Source organism: Aricia agestis, chromosome 3, assembly GCF_905147365.1.
Source record: "Aricia agestis chromosome 3, ilAriAges1.1, whole genome shotgun sequence".
NCBI classification, from domain to species: domain Eukaryota; kingdom Metazoa; phylum Arthropoda; class Insecta; order Lepidoptera; family Lycaenidae; genus Aricia; species Aricia agestis.
Genome location: NC_056408.1, coordinates 23,858,583 through 23,877,171, shown reverse-complemented (window position 1 = coordinate 23,877,171; position 18,589 = coordinate 23,858,583). Strand labels below are relative to the sequence as shown.

The 18,589-nt window shown below is 38.7% G+C and overlaps 1 protein-coding gene across 1 annotated transcript; it reads right to left on the bottom strand.

Annotated features, from left to right (window-relative positions):
- Positions 1-546: 546 nt before the first annotated feature.
- LOC121725442 (T-complex protein 1 subunit eta) lies at positions 547-16,778 on the bottom strand. Its single transcript, XM_042112430.1, has 13 exons — positions 16,700-16,778; positions 16,031-16,129; positions 15,677-15,772; positions 15,224-15,289; positions 11,455-11,530; positions 10,795-10,906; positions 4,747-4,880; positions 4,099-4,274; positions 3,555-3,709; positions 3,094-3,263; positions 2,678-2,812; positions 1,845-2,158; positions 547-921 (listed from the first exon to the last, which is right to left on the bottom strand). Exons 1-13 carry the CDS (start codon positions 16,700-16,702, stop codon positions 829-831), a joined length of 1,629 nt encoding a protein of 542 aa, XP_041968364.1. The 5' UTR covers positions 16,703-16,778; the 3' UTR covers positions 547-828.
- Between the last annotated feature and the right edge of the window lie 1,811 nt (positions 16,779-18,589).

Genomic DNA, 18,589 nt, shown 5'->3' with positions numbered 1-18,589 from the left:
TATAGTTGGTAGATGCGACAACTGACAACACTGGATCACAGTCCACAGATTGCGGTATCTAGTGATGGTCGACTCGAGTCACTAACTCGAGTTAATATCACAGAAATACGTGGGAGAGCCATGCTTCGGCACAAATGGGCTGGCTCGACCGGAGAAATACCACATTCTCACAGAAAACCGGCTTGAAACAGCGCTTGCGCTGTGTTTCGTCGAGTAAGTTTACCGGAGGTCCAATCCCCTACCCTATTCCCTTCCCATCCCTACCCTCCCCTATTACCCTATTCCCTCTTAAAAGGCCGGCAACGCACCTGCAGCTCTTCTGGTGCTGCGAGTGTTCATAGGCGACGGAAGTTGCTTCCCAACAGGTGACCCGTTTGCTCGTTTGCCTCTTTATTTCATTTAAAAAAAAAGAAAACGAAAATAAACAGCATGCTGATTATATTAATAATAGGTTAAACACAGAAAATGTAAAAAAATAGAGATTTGTGTTATATTTTTATATTTAAATTAATATTACCACTTACACTAATTTTGTGAATATAACATAAATATTAGTTTCTAATGTTTTAATCTAAAACAATGCAAATAGAAGCTTGAAGGTCCGCATTTATAAATAAAGTATTCTAGAAAACTCTGGAATTACAATGGAACAAAATTATTAGAAATGCTAGCGCGTCATCGAGTGTATCATAAAATATATAGGTAATAAAATGCATCAGTGATCGCCGATCAGCTATAATATTATACAACATAATACTTCGTATCTTGTAGGCACAGGCGGCGCTCGCAAGCCCGGGAGCGGAGACAGTGAGATGTTAGTGGGGCCACCTAGCCCATCCGCGGCCGGCCCATACCGCGCCCCGGCGCCGGCATGTCGCCACCACTCTTCACGTTCTTGATCGTTTCATCGACTGACAGAATCTGGAAAATGGTTAATGATTACAATTAAGTGTTGAGAGACATTAACATACATGAGAGCCAAATCAAAATCAAAGCAGTTTGTGTAATAAATTATTTTTGCAGTTTGTTTTGCTCCTCAAACCCGAGGTACGGTCTAATCAATAATATTATAATCGCTATAATGCGAAACATTAAACAAGAATAACACAGGTTTAAGTTTTTTAATATGTCTAGTGTGAACATTGATACTTATACAGGGTGTAACAAAACTAAGTGAATACTTTAGGGTGTGTATGGGTTCCCTATGTATACATAGTTCACTGTGAAGAAAGTTACTATTCCAGTGTTGCTACTCTCACAGTGAACTGTGTATTAAAACCCACTAGCTGTTTTACCGAGCTTCGCTCGGTATAGTAAACACTCATTGACTTCGTGTTACTTAATAACGCCATCTGCTGGTCGTTAAAACAATTAGTTGCTAACAAAATAGTATTATTATTCGCCAATAGATGTCAGGAAGTGTCATATTTTTCAGTTTATCGATTATCGATAAAACACGAATAAAAAGACATTTTCTGAAAATGATTCCTAGCTAGATCGATTGCCTATATTGATACTATAGGGGGATATATATATATATATATATATATATATATATATATATATATATATATATATATATATATATATATATATATATATATATATATATATATATATATATATATATATATAATATACAAGAATTGCTTTAAAGATATAAGATAAGATTAATACTCTAAAGTATTATCATTTAGTTTTGTTACACCCTGTGGAGGTATGTCTACAATGATTTTCTTTCTACAATGTGCCTGTATTTTCATTCTTGGAAAGCGTGCCAATCCTGCGTCAAATGTAGCATGGTAATAATCAGCAGTATGGGACACGTGGGTGTGGTAGTGTACCTGGGCGGCGGCCTCGCATGCGGCGGTGATAGCGTTGACCTTGACGACGGCGGGCTCCCACACGCAGCTCGCGAAGTTGTCCGCGATGTCCTCGCGCTGGATGTCCACGCCGTACCACACCTCGCCCTGGTGGTGCTTCTGCCGCAGCTTGTTGAGCAGGTTGGTGGCGTCGAAGCCGGCGTTGTCGCACAGCTGGCGCGGGATGGCTTCGAAGGCGCGCGCCGCCGCAGCCACCAGCAGCTGCTCCTTGCCCGCCACGCCCTTGCTGTAGTCGCGCAGGTGCTTCGACACCTCCATGTCGATGGCGCCGCCGCCTGGAACCGACCACGAAAAGTTAATTAATTTTCTTATTCCGGTCTCTCTACATAATTATGTCTCTGTATACACTAGCAATTCTCAAATATTAATGAATATGCACTTGCGTCGGTATATATAGCACAGCTGAAATCAATCACGTGGGCTTTGGCCTGACCGAGCATAACGCCTCGTTCGGTCCGAAGATCTTCCTCTGCAGCCTGCACGCATATCTCACATATTAACCAACCCTGCTGTTATAAACATCACTCAACAACAACTACTCACACAATCAACTCCCGTCGAAAATTTTATTGTATACAGCCTCATAAACTTTAACATCCACAGAGCAGTTCAGTAATTGGATCCGTTGTTTATAATCATTGGCTGCATACAACACAACACCCTAGTCTGTATAATTTTATGAATTACGTTATACGTTATTACGTTCAACGTTACGTGCTAAAATAGCCATCGAGAGTCATTCATAAAAAGACTACATCTATGTTTATGGATTAATAATGGATTAGAGTGCGTACCGGCGACGACGGCGTCGTTCTTGATGGTGCGGCGCACGATCATGATGGCGTCGTGCAGCGAGCGCTCCGTCTCCTCCAGGAACTGCTCCGCGCCGCCGCGCAGGATCAGCGTGCACGTCTTCGCCGCCGGGCAACCTACACACATTGTATAGTTAATCTTTAAAAAAACTTTAGTATTTTAGTATTTGTTGTTATAGCGGAAACAGAAATGTTTAATCTGTGAAATGTTCAAAGTCTAGCTATAACGGTTTTAGAGCTGCAGCCTACAGACAGACAGACAGATGGACAAACAGACAGACGGATAGACATCGAAGTCTCAGTAATAGGGTCCCGTTTTTACCCTTTGGATACGGAACCCTAAAAAGCACAGCCAAATTATCAAGGCGTCGCCTTAATTGAAGTATGTAGTTAGTTACCGCTGAATATGTTGTACCGCTCGCCGCCGACCTGCCGCTCGCTGAAGTTGTCGCAGCGGCCGAGCGCGGCGGGCTGCAGGTCGCGCACGGAGCTCAGCACGGCGCCGCCGCACGCACGCTGCGTGCGCCTGATGTCCTCCTCGGCCACGCGACCGGCGCAGAACATGTCGCTGAAATGTCAAAAGTTGCTTATTACTATCGTGTCAAGCAGCTGTCATATGTCACGAAATAGCTTCCTCATGTCGCGATATAGTTGTCTTAATAATATGTCTGTCTAAACTCTGACACGACATTTGACAAGAAAGACCCTACCCTCCTTCTGGTGGCAAATGATATATTATCGACAACCCTCACTGTGAAATTGTTGCAACGTGAAACTGGCCTTGTACCTGCTTGTACCATGAAACTGTTTTAACACTCTAACAATCGAACGGGAATGCCTAGTGTTCCGCTCGTCTCACCGGTCGGCGAAGTACTGCGTGGCGACGTCGCCGATGGGCAGCTTGCTGAGCACGACGTTGGCGCCGCTGGCGTGCAGCGCCGCGAGCTTCTCGTACAGGATCTGCCACTCCGCGTCCACCACCTTCTGGTACTCCTTCACGTTGTCCACGCGCACCTGACGTCATACATCAAATAAATATAAAATTGTAATTTGTATTTGTACCTACCATCGACGAAATTGATTCATAGGCAGTTGACGGACCTAGTACCTACGTCATTTGGTTGGATTATGTCAACTTAAAGTAAGTCTGTTGGCTGGATTCGAGTTTCAACAAAAACGACCAAAGTACGTGAGTCCATCTGCCTATGAATCAACTTCTCTGATAGTATTTCAGGCTGCAATAACCTATAATATTATGATCGAGTTATATCTTGTTGTGCCAAGTGCAAACAAAGGTAGGACTGTCTGGAGAATACAGTCTATGCAACGCATCAATGTGGCAATTGGCGTGTTACTGCACCGCGAGTCGCGACAGAGCAAGTGGTCTCTAAAACGTCACTCACCTCAGCATTGTCTCGTTCAGCTTTGAGCTCGAGCTCGATGTTCAGCAGCGCGATCTTGCAGTTGTCGTAGCTCTTGGGCTGCATCTCGAAGCCGGCGTACGAGAATGTCTTCTTGAACGCCACTCCGGACACAAGGAAGGAGTCCTCCAAGGCACCGCCCGTCACCTTCTTGATACCTGCGACCGATTCCTCTAGTTTATATTTGGGTTAAACGTAGCGTAGTTTATTAGGACCAGTATTCATTATTTCATATACGTTTTAGTCATCATTGAACTCAGGAATTGGATCCGTTAATTTAATCATTAATATTCATTGAGGTTTTACTAAAAAAAAATATCTAGATTGCTCGTAACTACTAGCTTGTACATAACTTCTAACACAAGGTTCTTCATTTTACACTCTACAGCTCTCTACTCTCTTCATTCAGCAATTATTTTTATGAAACTATGATTGCCAAGATGGCGCAATGAGCTACATACATATGAGCCAGGTTAACTTACGGTGGCGTTAGATCGAAAGAAGTGAAAAACTTTGGGGGAAGCCTTTGCCTAGCAGTGGAACAGCATAGGCTCTTAATAAAAAATGTTGCATTAATGGCCCTGCACTTACGCGTAAGACATCTCATGTTACATCATGCATTGTTCATACCGATCATGTCGAGGGGCAGCAGGGGCGCGTCGAGCGACAGCACGGCGTCCACCACCATCTTGGAGAAGTGGTCGCGCTGCTGGTGGATCAGCTTCGACGACATCGCCGTCACCGCGCACTTGCGCAGGAGCTCCCTGATACAATTTATTATGTTATGTTAGTTTCAGTGACAGACGTGCGACATAATATTATGTATGTACTATCTGAGAGTTGATTTATAGGCAGATGATGGACCTATGTAATCATAGAGGAAAATAAACATACTTCTGTACAGTGCTCCCAAAGTGATAATGCGCATAGAAATTTTCGTAACTTTTCGGCAACGGTCGTATTTCCCAAGCGTCGGAAGTCGTTACTGCAAGCGCTGTTTTAAACTTAAGGGCTCCATTTCACCGCGGCGCACGGAGAGGCTACGCACGTGCGTCAAGCTTCGCTTTGTAAGAAAATATATGTGACTGTGTCCACTGCAACCCACGGACACGCTACGTACCAATTGACTCACGTAGCTTGCTCGAATATCGTGCACACTTAGCTCAACTCTGGCCACGCCAGCGTGCTATAGATCAGTTAACTAAAGCTGGCTCGTTCACAGTGCTCACACTTATGCAATTTCACTATACAGAATGTTTTTTTTTTTTTTTTTTTTTCTTTTGTGAATCTTGCAATCAGCCTTCAGGCTATAAGCAGATGGGATGTTGGCTTCTTAGTGTAGGGTGGTAGTCCCAGTGGAATACATCCCTTTATTATTTAGTCAGTCATATCACTGATTGTCCTGGTCAAATATGTCTCGTCTCTTTTTTAGACGACGATTTATTTCTGGGATTGTTAGCTGTCCAGCTAGAACATTTTGATGGTTCTGGAGTCTACATTTGTATTTGCTAGCATAGGCAGTAATCTCCTCTTTTACTGTTGGCATGTTGAGAGTATCATGTAGCTCTGATGTTCTGAGAAACCATGGTGCATTTGATGCCTGTCTGAGTATATTGTTTTGGACTCTTTGTATGGTGGATTGGTTGCTAGCACTGGCAGAACCCCAGAGTTGTATGCCATATGTCCAGATTGGCTTTATCACTGTTTTGTACACAAGAATCTTATTTTCCATAGACAGTTTGGAGTTTCGGCCTATCAGCCAATTCAGGCCCCTGATTTTGAAGTTAATTTCGTCCCTTTTGGCTTTTACGTGGTTTTTCCAAGTTAGTCTTCTATCTAGGTGCATTCCCAGATACTTCACAGTGTCTTTGTGTGGCAGCGGTGTGCCGTTTAGAGAGACAGGTGGACAATCTTCTTTACGGAGGGTGAATGTGACATGAACCGATTTGTTGACACTTGCAGCTATTCTCCATTTTTCTAGCCATTTTTGCACCTTAAGCAGACTTGCTTGTAGCGCTTGTGAAGCTTTAATTGGGCATTTGTTGGAAGCTATAAGAGCAGTATCATCAGCGAAGGTGGCGGTGGTGACATTGGATGTTTCAGGTAAGTCAGATGTAAAGATAAGGTAGAGGAAGGGTCCAAGTACCGATCCTTGAGGCACACTTGCTTCTATGTTGTAAAACTGAGATGTAGAGTCGCCTTCTCTTACTTGAAAAATTCTGTTAGATATATAAGATCTGAGAATTCCATAGAACGTGTGGGGTAGTAGGGACTTTATTTTAAATAACAGCCCTTTGTACCACACCTTGTCAAAAGCTGCTTGTATATCAAGAAATGCCGATGAGCAATATTCTTTGAGTTCAAAAGACTTTCTAATTCTCCTACATACTCTATGGACTTGTTCTATAGTTGAATGTTTACTTCGAAAGCCAAATTGGTGGTCGGGTATTATTGACTTCTTATTTGTTTCAGAGATCAGTCTTTGAAGCAGGCATTTCTCAAACAGTTTCGAGAATATCGGCAGCAGGCTAATGGGTCTGTAGGAGGTAACTTCGTGAGGAGGCTTTCCAGGCTTAAGGATCATAATTATTTGAGATACTTTCCACAGGTCAGGGAAGTACCCTACTCTCAGCATGGCGTTAAAAATCAATGTCAAAAACACTATAGCTTTGCGTGGTAGTTCCTCTAAAACCTTCTTGTCAATTAGGTCAAATCCAGGGGCTTTTTTATTATCCATAGACTTGATGTTTCTTTGGATTTCGCGGGGTGTTACTGGGCTAGGTGGAAGGTCCATCTGGAAGTCTTGATTAAGGACTAAATCAATATCAGATTCGTCAGCAGCAGACGACGGGTCATTTGGTTTGAACACTTGGCTTAAGTGTTTTGCAAATAGTTCCGCTTTACTTTTCGCCGATTTAGCCCATTCTCCGTCTCGCAATCTCAGTGGCGGCTTATGATGCAGGGGTCTATCAAAATTTTTGCAGGCTTTCCAGAGTGAATAGTCAGTATCCTTTGTTGCAGTCAGTCCTTCTAGGTAAGTTTCTATCGCCGTATCATTGGCTTCCTGAATTAGGATTTTTAATTCTCTAGCTGCTTTGTTAAGTGCTGCCTTATCTATAGGGTGTCTACTTATATGCCACACGCGTCGCAGTCTACGTTTCTCCTTAATTTTCTGTCTAATGTTTTCAGAATATACTTTTCTTTTCGGTGGAAGCGCGTTACTTGCTGGTGTACAGTGCCAGCAGTATTTTTGTATCATTGTGGTGATGGTTTTTGCAGCTTGATCAATGTCGGCTTCTGTTTTTAGAGCTATATTTAGGTCCAGCTTGTCATGTATAAGTTCCCGAAAAGACGACCAGTCTGTGCGCTTATTATATAGCTTCGGTGTTCTTGTCACTTTTAACGCTGTAGTACCGATGGTTAGTAGGACTGGAACGTGATTTGTGTCAGCATCCAGGCATGTCTCTATGCAGTGATTTACAGAACTTATACCCTTGATGATAAAAAAGTCTATCACATCTGGTAATCTATTTGGGTCACTGGGCCAGTTTGTGGGCTCTGCTGTTGAGATCGTGGTAAGTTTGTTCTTATCCAGGCTTTTCTTTAGGACTCTTCCTCTAGTATTTGTTAGTCGGGAGCCCCAGTGTACATTTTTTGCGTTCCAGTCACCCCCAACTATGAATCGCGGTCCAAGGTGATTAAATAGTTCCTCATACTGTTCTTCAGTTATTGCATGTTTGGGAGGGCAGTAGACAGCAGAGACATTGAATGTTTCATTTCGATCTTTTATTTCAACAGTAGCAGCTTGAATGTGTGCTTTTTTGAACTGCAGATGTTCGCTGTGTTTGATGTTAGATTTTATAATCACTGCTGCACCTGCATGTGCCATGCCATCTGGATGGTTGGTGGCATATATTTGGTAGTTCTTTATTTTGACACTGCTGTTGGACGTGAAATGGGTCTCTGCAACAAGTAATATATCAATGTCATGTGTGTGCAGCAGGACTTCAACTTGGTCTTTATTCGGTGACAACCCGTCCAGGTTCCAGATTGCTATTTTGAGGGAGGTCATTTTGTTATTTTAGAGACTAGTGTTGTTATGAGGCTAATTAAAGTACTCATTTGTTGAAGGATAAGGTCCATTTTTTCAGTTTGCTTCAGGAACATTTTTTCAATTGTAGGTGTTGTTGTGGGTTCGCCTTCGCGTTCTGCGGTTTTGTTTCCTCTCAAGACTTCATTATACTGTCGTCGGTTTTTGGCGTTATTGTCGTCTGTAGAGACATTTTTTTCAAATGTCTCAATATTCGGGTTAGCAAATGATTCAATATTCGGATTAGCAGGTCTTGTGAGATTTGTTTTTCGGTTGATGCCAGTTTTGATGGATTTTCTGGATAGTATTTCTTTATATACCTCACAACCCTTATAATTTGCTGGATGATCACCAAGGCACAGAGCACATTGAGCCGGAGAGTTGCGATCAATTTTTGGGCAGTCTGCAGTTTTATGAGGTTGTGCACACTTCACACATCGATACGGTCTCATACAGTAATTTTTTGTATGGCCGTATTGCTGGCATCTTTGACATTGAACAACTGCCTTTTGTTTACGTGGATCTTCTATTATTATGGATTGGTGATATATGTATTTCAGGTTTTTTACTAGCTTGTTATTCGGTCCTTGAGCTAAGTTGGCAAAGAAAGTAGAGGTCGGTTTCTTTTCAGGGCCATACTTGGCGTTTATAATTTCACCAACAACAGTATTGCCTGTGCTTTCTAGTGCATCCTTGATAATGCTAAGAGGTGTTGTGTAATGTAGGTTTCTAATCACTATCCTGTATGGTCGCTTATCTTTCCTGTTAAATGTGTGTCCTATAAGGCCCTTTTCTCTAACAGTATCTATAACTTTCTTGTATGTTTCTACGTTAGTGCAGGAAATCCGTAATTGATTTTTGTTTACTATTTTATAAGTAAAGTCAGTTTTGCTAACGACATTTTCTAGGACTTCTGTAAGTTTCTTAAGATCTTCTATGCCATATAAGATTATGGGTGGAGGTTTTGGAATTTTCTTGATATCTTCCGTGACTTCTTTTTCATCTGTTGGAAGTCCACTGAAGCTATTTGACAGGTCTATTTTTTCAGGGGATGGTGTCGAGACTTTCTTCCTTTTTGTGCCTCTTATAGTTGGCACTCTTTGCCATGGTGGTGGTAAATTGTCAATATATACAGAATGTTTAAAAATAATATAATATTTTTGCATCATGATAAAAATTATCGTATAATCTGCGTACGATAATAATATGCTATCGTACATCGTACGTACGCACACAATTATCGTATGTGTACGATAACTATCGTACGGTTCCGAACCGTGGCCGCGCGCCGATCACACGTTACCGACTTGTAACATCACGCTGTATTTATAAACAGTAGTATAAGAAAAACAATAACTGTCCCCTTCACGCTCATAAGATAGACCGCGCGCGAGAGAGACGGACAGACTTTTTATGATGCGTATGTAGTACGACGTCACGCCACGTGCTTATTCACAGACACTACACAAGCGCAATGTTTAAATGTGTTGATCGTGCCAGCTCTTGTTAACTGACCTGTATGCACGGGATACACGGAAGCGTGTACATAGGCAGTGGAAACGTTGATCCACGTAGTCAAAGAAATAAATCCGAGCACGTCCACGTGCGCGTGGCCGTGCACAGCGTGCGCCGCGGTGTGTTGGCGCCTTAACTTTAAGAAAAACATCGCTTTGCAAATTGCAGCGACGTAGAGCCGCCTGACGTTGCTTGGACGTTACCATGGTAACGCCACGATGGGTTCCCGGTGAGTAAGCGACAGCGGACAGCCACCGGCTAGATGATATTTACTTCTATTTCCTTTGAACAAGGTGCAAAATGCAAGTTTCATAGATTCGGGTGTTTTAATGATTACGACAATTAGCGAATATTTCTATGCGCATTATTAATTTGGGAGTACTGTACGTTATTTGGTCGCATTATGTCAAACCCAGCCTACAGATCACAAATTACATTGAATTGACACAATCCGTACAAATGATGTAGGTCTGTCAACTGCCTATTGCTAAGTACTGACATACGGTTTTGCTCGATAGTTTTACTCCAAATCGAGCAATAACCACCGTGTGGACCGCCAAAACTGACCGGCTCGATGGAATTCAATATGTCAAATATGTCATTTCCTTTGATTCGGAGTAAAACTATCGAGCAAAACCGCATGTGAGTACATAGCATATGAATCAATTTCTTTGATGGCACTATGAAGAACTTTGTTGCTCAAGTATAGGTTTACCGGGATCTCATGGCAAATTTGGATGGCAGATTTTCAAAAAATATCCTTGATCATTGGATAAATTTTTTATATTTGCACGTTTCACACACAGAATCAGCCACTGTAAGGAAAAAAAAGGATCAAAATGTTTTATTCCAATTACCCTGACATTGCTAAAATCAATTTCTTCTCTCACTTTTTGCCAACAGATCCTGGTAGACCTATAGAAAATATTATAAAACTAATCGGTTCACCAGTAACTTATTTCAGAAGAGAAGAAGATTCATCGGCGGATCGCGTAACTTGGCCGAAGTTTACTGTTTTGATACTTAGAATAAGGGCTGCTATAATTATAATAAAAGTGTAAGCCTAGTAGTACCTTTGTTCCTCGGGAGATTTGCTCTCAATTTTCACTGCTAACTCGTGCACCTTCTGTACGGCGAGGCGGGCGGCGGTGCGTACCGCCTTCACCAGGATCCGCGGGTGCACACCTGCGACCACAACGACCACAACACGGTGAGCAAACAGACACCGACAGAAATAAACCAAAATGTCGACTGTGCTTCCTCATGTCTACTATCAATGCCACATGGTTCATTTGGCGGTATTTTCTTCTAATCATTGGATTAAGTCATTTTATAGCGGGGAATTGACTACCAGACCGCCCGTCACGGTAGTCGATTGAGTCCATGGGTCCACGACCTAGCTGTAGCCCTCTATCTATTCAACTGACTTGCCTGTTCTGTGTATGTTCAATAGGAGCAATCGGCAGACTTGTGCCAGACCGGGCAGCCCGTTAGTAAATTCCCTACTTAAAGCATGCTTGCACCAGTCTAGGTTATGGTTGGTTGTTTGACAAATTATTATGCCGACTTTTTAATTAATATGAAAAAGAAACACTGATATTGTCCACATTAGTAATGGATATGATTTTGTTTAAAGAAATAGCCAATTTTAACTAGACTGCTGCAACCTGCAAATGTTAATAATTTTTTTTATTACCTTTTAACAGATTTACTATTGTGTTACCTGTACATACCTTCTTCTACAAAAGGCTTCAACCTCTTCAACAGTTCGCCGGCCAGGATCACAACAGAGGTGGTTCCGTCACCCACCTACACATACAGCTTATTAGGAGATTGCATGTGGCCATTACAAACAAATACTGTTAAGTCAAACAAAATCATACTAGTGTGTGTCCTCAATAAAATTCAGAAATTGGATCCGTGTTTTTAATCATCTTTAAATATGTATAGACCTTTTTTAGGTTTCCGTACCCAAAGGGTAAAAACAGGACCCTATTACTGAGACTTTGATGTGTGTCCGTCTGTCAGTCTTCAGGCTGTAACTCAAGAACCGCTATAGCTAGACTTCTGAAATTTTCACAGATTGCGTATTTCGGTTGCCGCTATAACAAATACTAAAAACAAAATAAAAAAAAATCAGTAATGGCAACAGGTAGGCACATTATATTCTCACGAAGTCCTCTATTGTATGTCTACTTTAATAATCTATACATATTATAAAACAAAGTCGCTTTTTTTCCCTCATGCCCCTTTGTTCCCTTTAATCTTTAAAACTGCGCAACGGATTTTGATGCGGTTTTCTTTAATAGATGTGATTCAAGAGGAAGGTTATAAAGTACAATAACATTCATTAACTAATGGACACTGTTATTGTTCGGGTTTCTAATGTGATGTCGTAAATAATTACATTTTTTTTCAGCTTATATTGCAAACACAGGCTGAACCCTACGAGATTTATCAAAATAATGTACCAAGTATTGTACACAATGAAAAGGTCAACAGAAAACTCCGCGATGGTATACATATATCTATCTCTTATGGATATCCCCTGATATCCCACAATAACAGTTTTTTGTCATTTACTTTTTACGACAAATAATGGCTAATTTTCGAAGCAATTTTAATAAATACAGCATTAATCCTTATCCAATTAAATATCTTAAATACATTGTTGATTTAATGTAGATCTATAGGCCCTTTACAGCATATGATTTATATCATTTTATATTATTAATATTTAGAGTATTATTAAGTATATTAAAATAATATTTATCTATATTTATAAAATACTGGTCCATCTTTAATAATTGTTTGTTTGTTAGTATTTTTTGTCTTTTTTTTAGTTTCCCTGGTTTTGTTGTGTTTTTTGTACCTACCATCTGTGTAATATGTGTATTTAAGTGTTGTGTGATGTGAATGTTTGTTGAATAAATGTTTATTGTTATTATTATTAAATGAATAGTTTTGAAGATATTACAGATTTAAAAATTGCGGAATGTAGCTATTGCGGCGGTACCGACCAATGCGGGCCACGGGTAGTAATAATGAATATAAATCAAAACTGTTGAATCGATTTTAATAATTTTTTAAAAAATAAAATAAAAAATGTTTTATTTCTGAGTAAATTTGAATCAAATTTTTTCAGAATGTCTACCTGATGCCTACCACCGGTTCGGGAACTACCCCGGCGAGAAGAACCGGCGTAAGAAACTCGCACGGGTTCCACTTTTTACCAAAAAAGTGAGAGAAAAATTGTTCTTTTAAAATAAAGTTTACAATTTTGTAACTTAATATTATATACAATGTCAACATACATAATTGTAAGTCATAATATAATAATGTAGAAGTAGCCTTGCAAGAAGCCATCCTTCTCCCAAGATGTGCCATCTTCTATGAAATCATTGACCTTATAATAAGCTTTGGCACACAAACGCTCTTTGACTACTTTTTTTTTATTAATGGAAAGATTTTGAACGTTTTCTGGGATTTTATTGTAAAGGCGTATACATTGACCTTTAAAAGATTTACTGACTTTACTAAGTCTGATCACTGGCATGTCCAGCTTGTGCTTATTTCTAGTATTTCTACAGTGAATGTCACTTTTAACTTTAAATTTATTTATATTTTTTCTAACATATATTACATTATCCACAATTTATTGAGAAGCAACAGTTAGAATACCAATTTCTTTAAATTTATCTCTCAGAGATTCTAAAGCAGACATTTTATAAATAGAACGTATGGCTCGCTTCTGCAGCACAAATATTGTATTAATGTCGGCAGCGTTTCCCCATAAAAGGATTCCATATGACATTCTACTATGAAAATAACTAAAATATACTAATCGTGCCGTGTCTTCGTCAGAAATTTCTCTAATTTTTCTGACTGCATATGCTGCAGAACTGAACCTACCTGCTAGATTAGCAATGTGAGGACCCCACTGTAATTTACTATCAAGTGTAATACCTAGGAATACAGTGTTATCTACCAAATTCATCTTCTCATCATTTAATAGCACATTGGTTTGGACTTGCCTAACATTGGGCAAAGTAAACTTTATACATTTAGTTTTACTAGAATTTAAAAGTAAGTTATTAACATTAAACCAATGTACTATTTTTGAAGGAGCACTGTTTACCTCGTCGAATTTCGACTGTTGTCGCTTCACTTTAAAAATAAGTGAAGTGTTATCAGCAAAAAGCACTATCTCATTATTATTATCCTTTACTAGATAATAAGGTAAGTCATTTATATAGATGAGAAAAAGAAATGGGCCTAAGATAGATCCCTGTGGGACACCTAATTCTATATTGGTTCCATTGGACCTTTTACTATTTACCTCAACCCTTTGAGTCCTATTTTTAAGGTAAGAAGTCAAAAGGCTGAGAGCAGGGTCCTTTATGCCGTAGTGGCGCAGTTTCCTGATCAATGTAGCATGCTCAACACAATCGAAGGCTTTGGAGAGATCGCAAAACACACCTAAGACATCCTGCGACTCCTCCCAAGCTTCAAAAATACTGCAAAGAAGTCCTATACCAGCATCCGTTGTGGATCGACCCTTAGTAAATCCGTATTGGTTATCGTGCAGCAAATTATTTGAATTAAAATGCACTAGTAATTGTTTTAAAATAATTTTTTCAAATATTTTACTAAAGGTCGGTAGAATCGATATAGGCCTGAAATTAGTGGGATCCGATTTAGTCCCGGCTTTAAATAAAGGAACAATCTTGCTATGCTTCATCAAGTCAGGAAAAACACCATTTTTTATGCAGTCATTAAAAATCATTGCTAGATGAGGAGCTACGATATCAATTATTGATTTAATAATTTTTGTAGACATGCCCCAGAGATCTGCAGTATTTTTAATATTCAACAATTTAAAGGTATCAATAAGGGGTTAATTTCTCTAAACTTAAAATTGACATCACAATTTTCAGTGGCTATATAATATTTTATACCTGAGCGAAGCCGGGGCGGGTCGCTAGTTATTAATTTTTTTTTTTAATTAAATAAGGGGGCAAACGAGCAAACGGGTCACCTGATGGAAAGCAACTGTCGTCACACATGGACACTCGCAGCATCCAGAAGTGCTGCAGGTGCGTTGCCGGCCTTTTAAGAGGGAATAAGGTAATAGGGGAGGGTAGGGATGGGAAGAGAAGGGAATAGGGGAGGGTAGGGAAGGGAATAGGGTAGGGGATTGGGCCTCCGGTAAACTCACTCACTCAGCGAAACACAGCGCAAGCGCTGTTTCACGCCAGTTTTCTGTGAGAATGTGGTATTTCTCCGGTCGAGCCGGCCCATTCGTGCCGAAGAATGGCTCTCCCACGTATATTAATAATATTAAAATAAAATAAAAAATTAAGGGGGGCTCGCATACAACAAACACAATGTTTGGCCTATTTTTGCTCTATAATGGTAGAACCCTTCATGCGCGAGTCCAACTCGCACTTGGCCGATTATTGTTTAATTGCAAATTTTAAGATTAAGATAAAAAATGGTCACCTCAGCATCTTGAGATTTAGCAATGTCCACCAAAGTCTTGGCAGCTGGGTGCACAATGTCCAATAGCTGCAACATGAGAAGGTTAGCTGAATGTACGTCATAGTTATCTAGAATAGCGTATTGACAGATTTAAAGCCTCATAAACAAAACATCTACATGTCCATTCAGTAATTGGATCCGTTGTTAATAATCATCGGCTGACAGGCAATCTTTATTTCATAGTTTAACCTGATATAACTTGATCTATAAGCTTATATTATATCAGATGGAAAGCCTTTATTTACTGTCTATAACCATACAATTTATTATTACAGCAAAACAAGAAAAACACATTTAGTCAGGTTGTCCTTCAACATAAGCCTTTGTCGAACAATGGCATTTACTAATTTTAATTAGCCTATCACCAGTTTATACATCAAGGATTTTGTATTATCAAAGAATTTTGGGTATTACCTTCATAATTGTAGCTCCATCATTAGAAATGACAGCTTTTCCACTGTGGTCCACGATCAGCTTGTCCATGCCTCGGGGACCGAGGGTTGTGCGGACCTACAACACACACACGCACCAGCAAACCTTACATTAAAGATGCTCAGTACAATCGTTTTCTGGTGTGACTCATAATATGTTTATATCAACATTAATCATCAGCAATTGGAACATTTTAATCATTTTGTATGAAGATTAAAATATTTGCAAGGTGTTGCATTTAATGTGAAAAATTTTGTTAAAATTTGTGACATAGTAGTTTTTCTTATTATATCTTTGATTTTATATAATGTATAGAATTTTTGATTTTGAACTTACAGCATCGACCACCAACTGGCAGGCATTGATGTTGGAGATAAGCTGTGGCTTGCCCTGCGACTGGTCCGTCCCCTCCTTCAGCACTAAAACCTGTGGTTGCTGAAACCATAATATTCATCGTTCACCTTATGTCAAAATTACAGTAGCAGGAGTCCCGACTCCCGAGTTATGACGTTTGTACACTGCACACCGTCGCGACATGTACATCTGTTGCTTTCAGAAGCAGTATCAGTGAAAGTATTAATCGGGTTGTAAACATTATATGATATTTAAGTTTAAGAAAGTCTAAACTCAATTAATATATACGAACATTGTACTTTATTACAAATTATAAGCAAACAATGTATTTTTTTATAGTTTTAGGTTGTTTTTATATGAGTACTTACTATCACTATAATACTTAATATAAATAATGATTATTTGATATAGGTAGTGATAAAGCACTTTTTCTAACAACAAAATAGCTTAATTTGATGGAATTCCGGAAACTATTCTTTGTAATAAAAGTTTCAAAATTTGATTAAGTATCAACGTAAATATTGAAGAAATTAAGAATTATAGAGACAAAATAAATGCACTAATATATGATTTTTAGCAAGGCCTACAATATTTAAATCACGTTATTCTGAATATAATTAAGATTGCTAAGAATATTTCTAATTAATTTACCATCTTGAATAAAAATCTATTCACTCTCACAAATCAAAACAACCAACTTCTACAACCACAGAATACAGATGACAGAACTGACAGTGACACCGACGACTATCAAGTGTCAAACACAAATGACTTTGACAAATGACAGCCCATTGTTTGTACTAATAATTAGAAAAAAGAAGACTAATGAGGGATTTTCCAATATTTTTAATTTCATTGTCAAACAGTTTCCATTTTAGTAACTAGATGGTGTATAGGTAATCAACTATCGGTAAATGGTAATACCAGGGAATACCATCAATAATTGCTACAAAACTGGGCAAAAGAATGTAAAACTTGATACATTTCAACTTGAAAAAGACGCAATAATATTCTAATGAATAGGATAATAAAGTAATTATAACGATGTTTTAGCTAAAATTCACGGAAGAAATAGCCCTATTTACCGATATTCACACCAAGGCTGCGTTCCAGATGACGTTAATTTTGACCAAAACGCTCAAAACGTCCCCTTCTGCCGTTCCCTTTGGCGACCGGGGTCGTTTTGATTGCGGCTATGACGTCACTTATGACGTCATCATTTTCGCTAAAAACGACCCTTGACGAAGATGGGTCAAAGTGGGCGATCTAGTTTTTTTTTTTAATTTTAACGTAACTATATCGCGAAAGCCATGTACGGAAAGTTTTCAGGAGAGAGTAGAGACAAAAAAACTTTATATTATTTCAATACAAATAATATTTTAATTAAATTACATTTAATGAAATATTTTGATTGGAAAATAAATTGTTTTAAATGAAAGGTCTAATGATTTCTTATAAAATATAATAATTAATACTAATTTTCATCTCTCCTATACCTGTTCACTTACTCGTACTTGACTTAGCACTAAGCGGTATTGATACCTAACGTTTATATATTGTATATTGTGAAATAGTCAATATTCAAAGTATGTGGTTTTGTTATTAAAATATGATTCAATGTGAAAACTCAAATATAAGCAATAAAAGTCTAACTTTATTAAAATATGATTACTTAAGTAAAAAAAATGTAATACTAAAGACGAAACAAATATAATATTATGTATTTTATTTGTAAAATAAATGTAACTATAAACAATAAAATTACTTTTATTTATGACTTGAAGAAAAGGATCGTAATATCTAATCTCTATCGTAATATCGTTCAATGTACCTATGTATAAAAAAATTATACCTAGTTCTTTTTTTAAACTTTTCTCAAAACGCTCAAAACGATCCATAATCCGTTCCACTTGGGTTTGTATCACTGACGCTCACATGCTAGTGGAACGGAAAAACCACGGTCTTGATCGTGAGCGTTTCTAACGTCATCTGGAACGCGGGGCAAATGTCACAGGAATTATACATTTTGGTTTTGACAACATCTTACCTGCACTTGTGCAAGATAACGGATATTTAATGGCTAATATTTTACCAATAATGAATATCAAAAACCCAAATAACACAATTTGGGAAAAAATAATAAAAACCACACCAACAATAAAAAGTAGAAGAAGTTTGAAAGTGACATGCCCGCCAAAACTCTTTCAGTTGTCAAGTTTCAGTTTGACAAGTTTTTATTATCTTAAATCTATTTTATCGTTAGTATATTCTCCATTTATAGACATCTTATGCTCGTTCATTGCTCATAATCACATTAGGCTCTAGTTGTAATATGAATTCTCTTCCTTTTATATTTAATATAAGTAGATTGTATTTATGTTTATGTACTCTGTGTATCTTTAAAGGCTAAGAAACAATATTTTGCTGTACTTATTTGCTTGTTCTGGTTTTTTCTGTTTCATTATTTTATCTAGTATTTGCATGGTCGCATGAAGTCATCACCCGTGCCCGCTGCATGGCAATCAGTTTACGTTTAAGTTA

Excerpts from the sequence above, each read along its gene's own strand:
- LOC121725442 (XM_042112430.1), bottom strand. Across the intron at positions 4,881-10,794 it reads AAATCTCCCGAGGAACAAAG|GGAGCTCCTGCGCAAGTGCG; the intron begins GTACTACTAGGC and ends AAATTGTATCAG. Across the intron at positions 2,159-2,677 it reads GAACGACGCCGTCGTCGCCG|GCGGCGGCGCCATCGACATG; the intron begins GTACGCACTCTA and ends GGTCGGTTCCAG.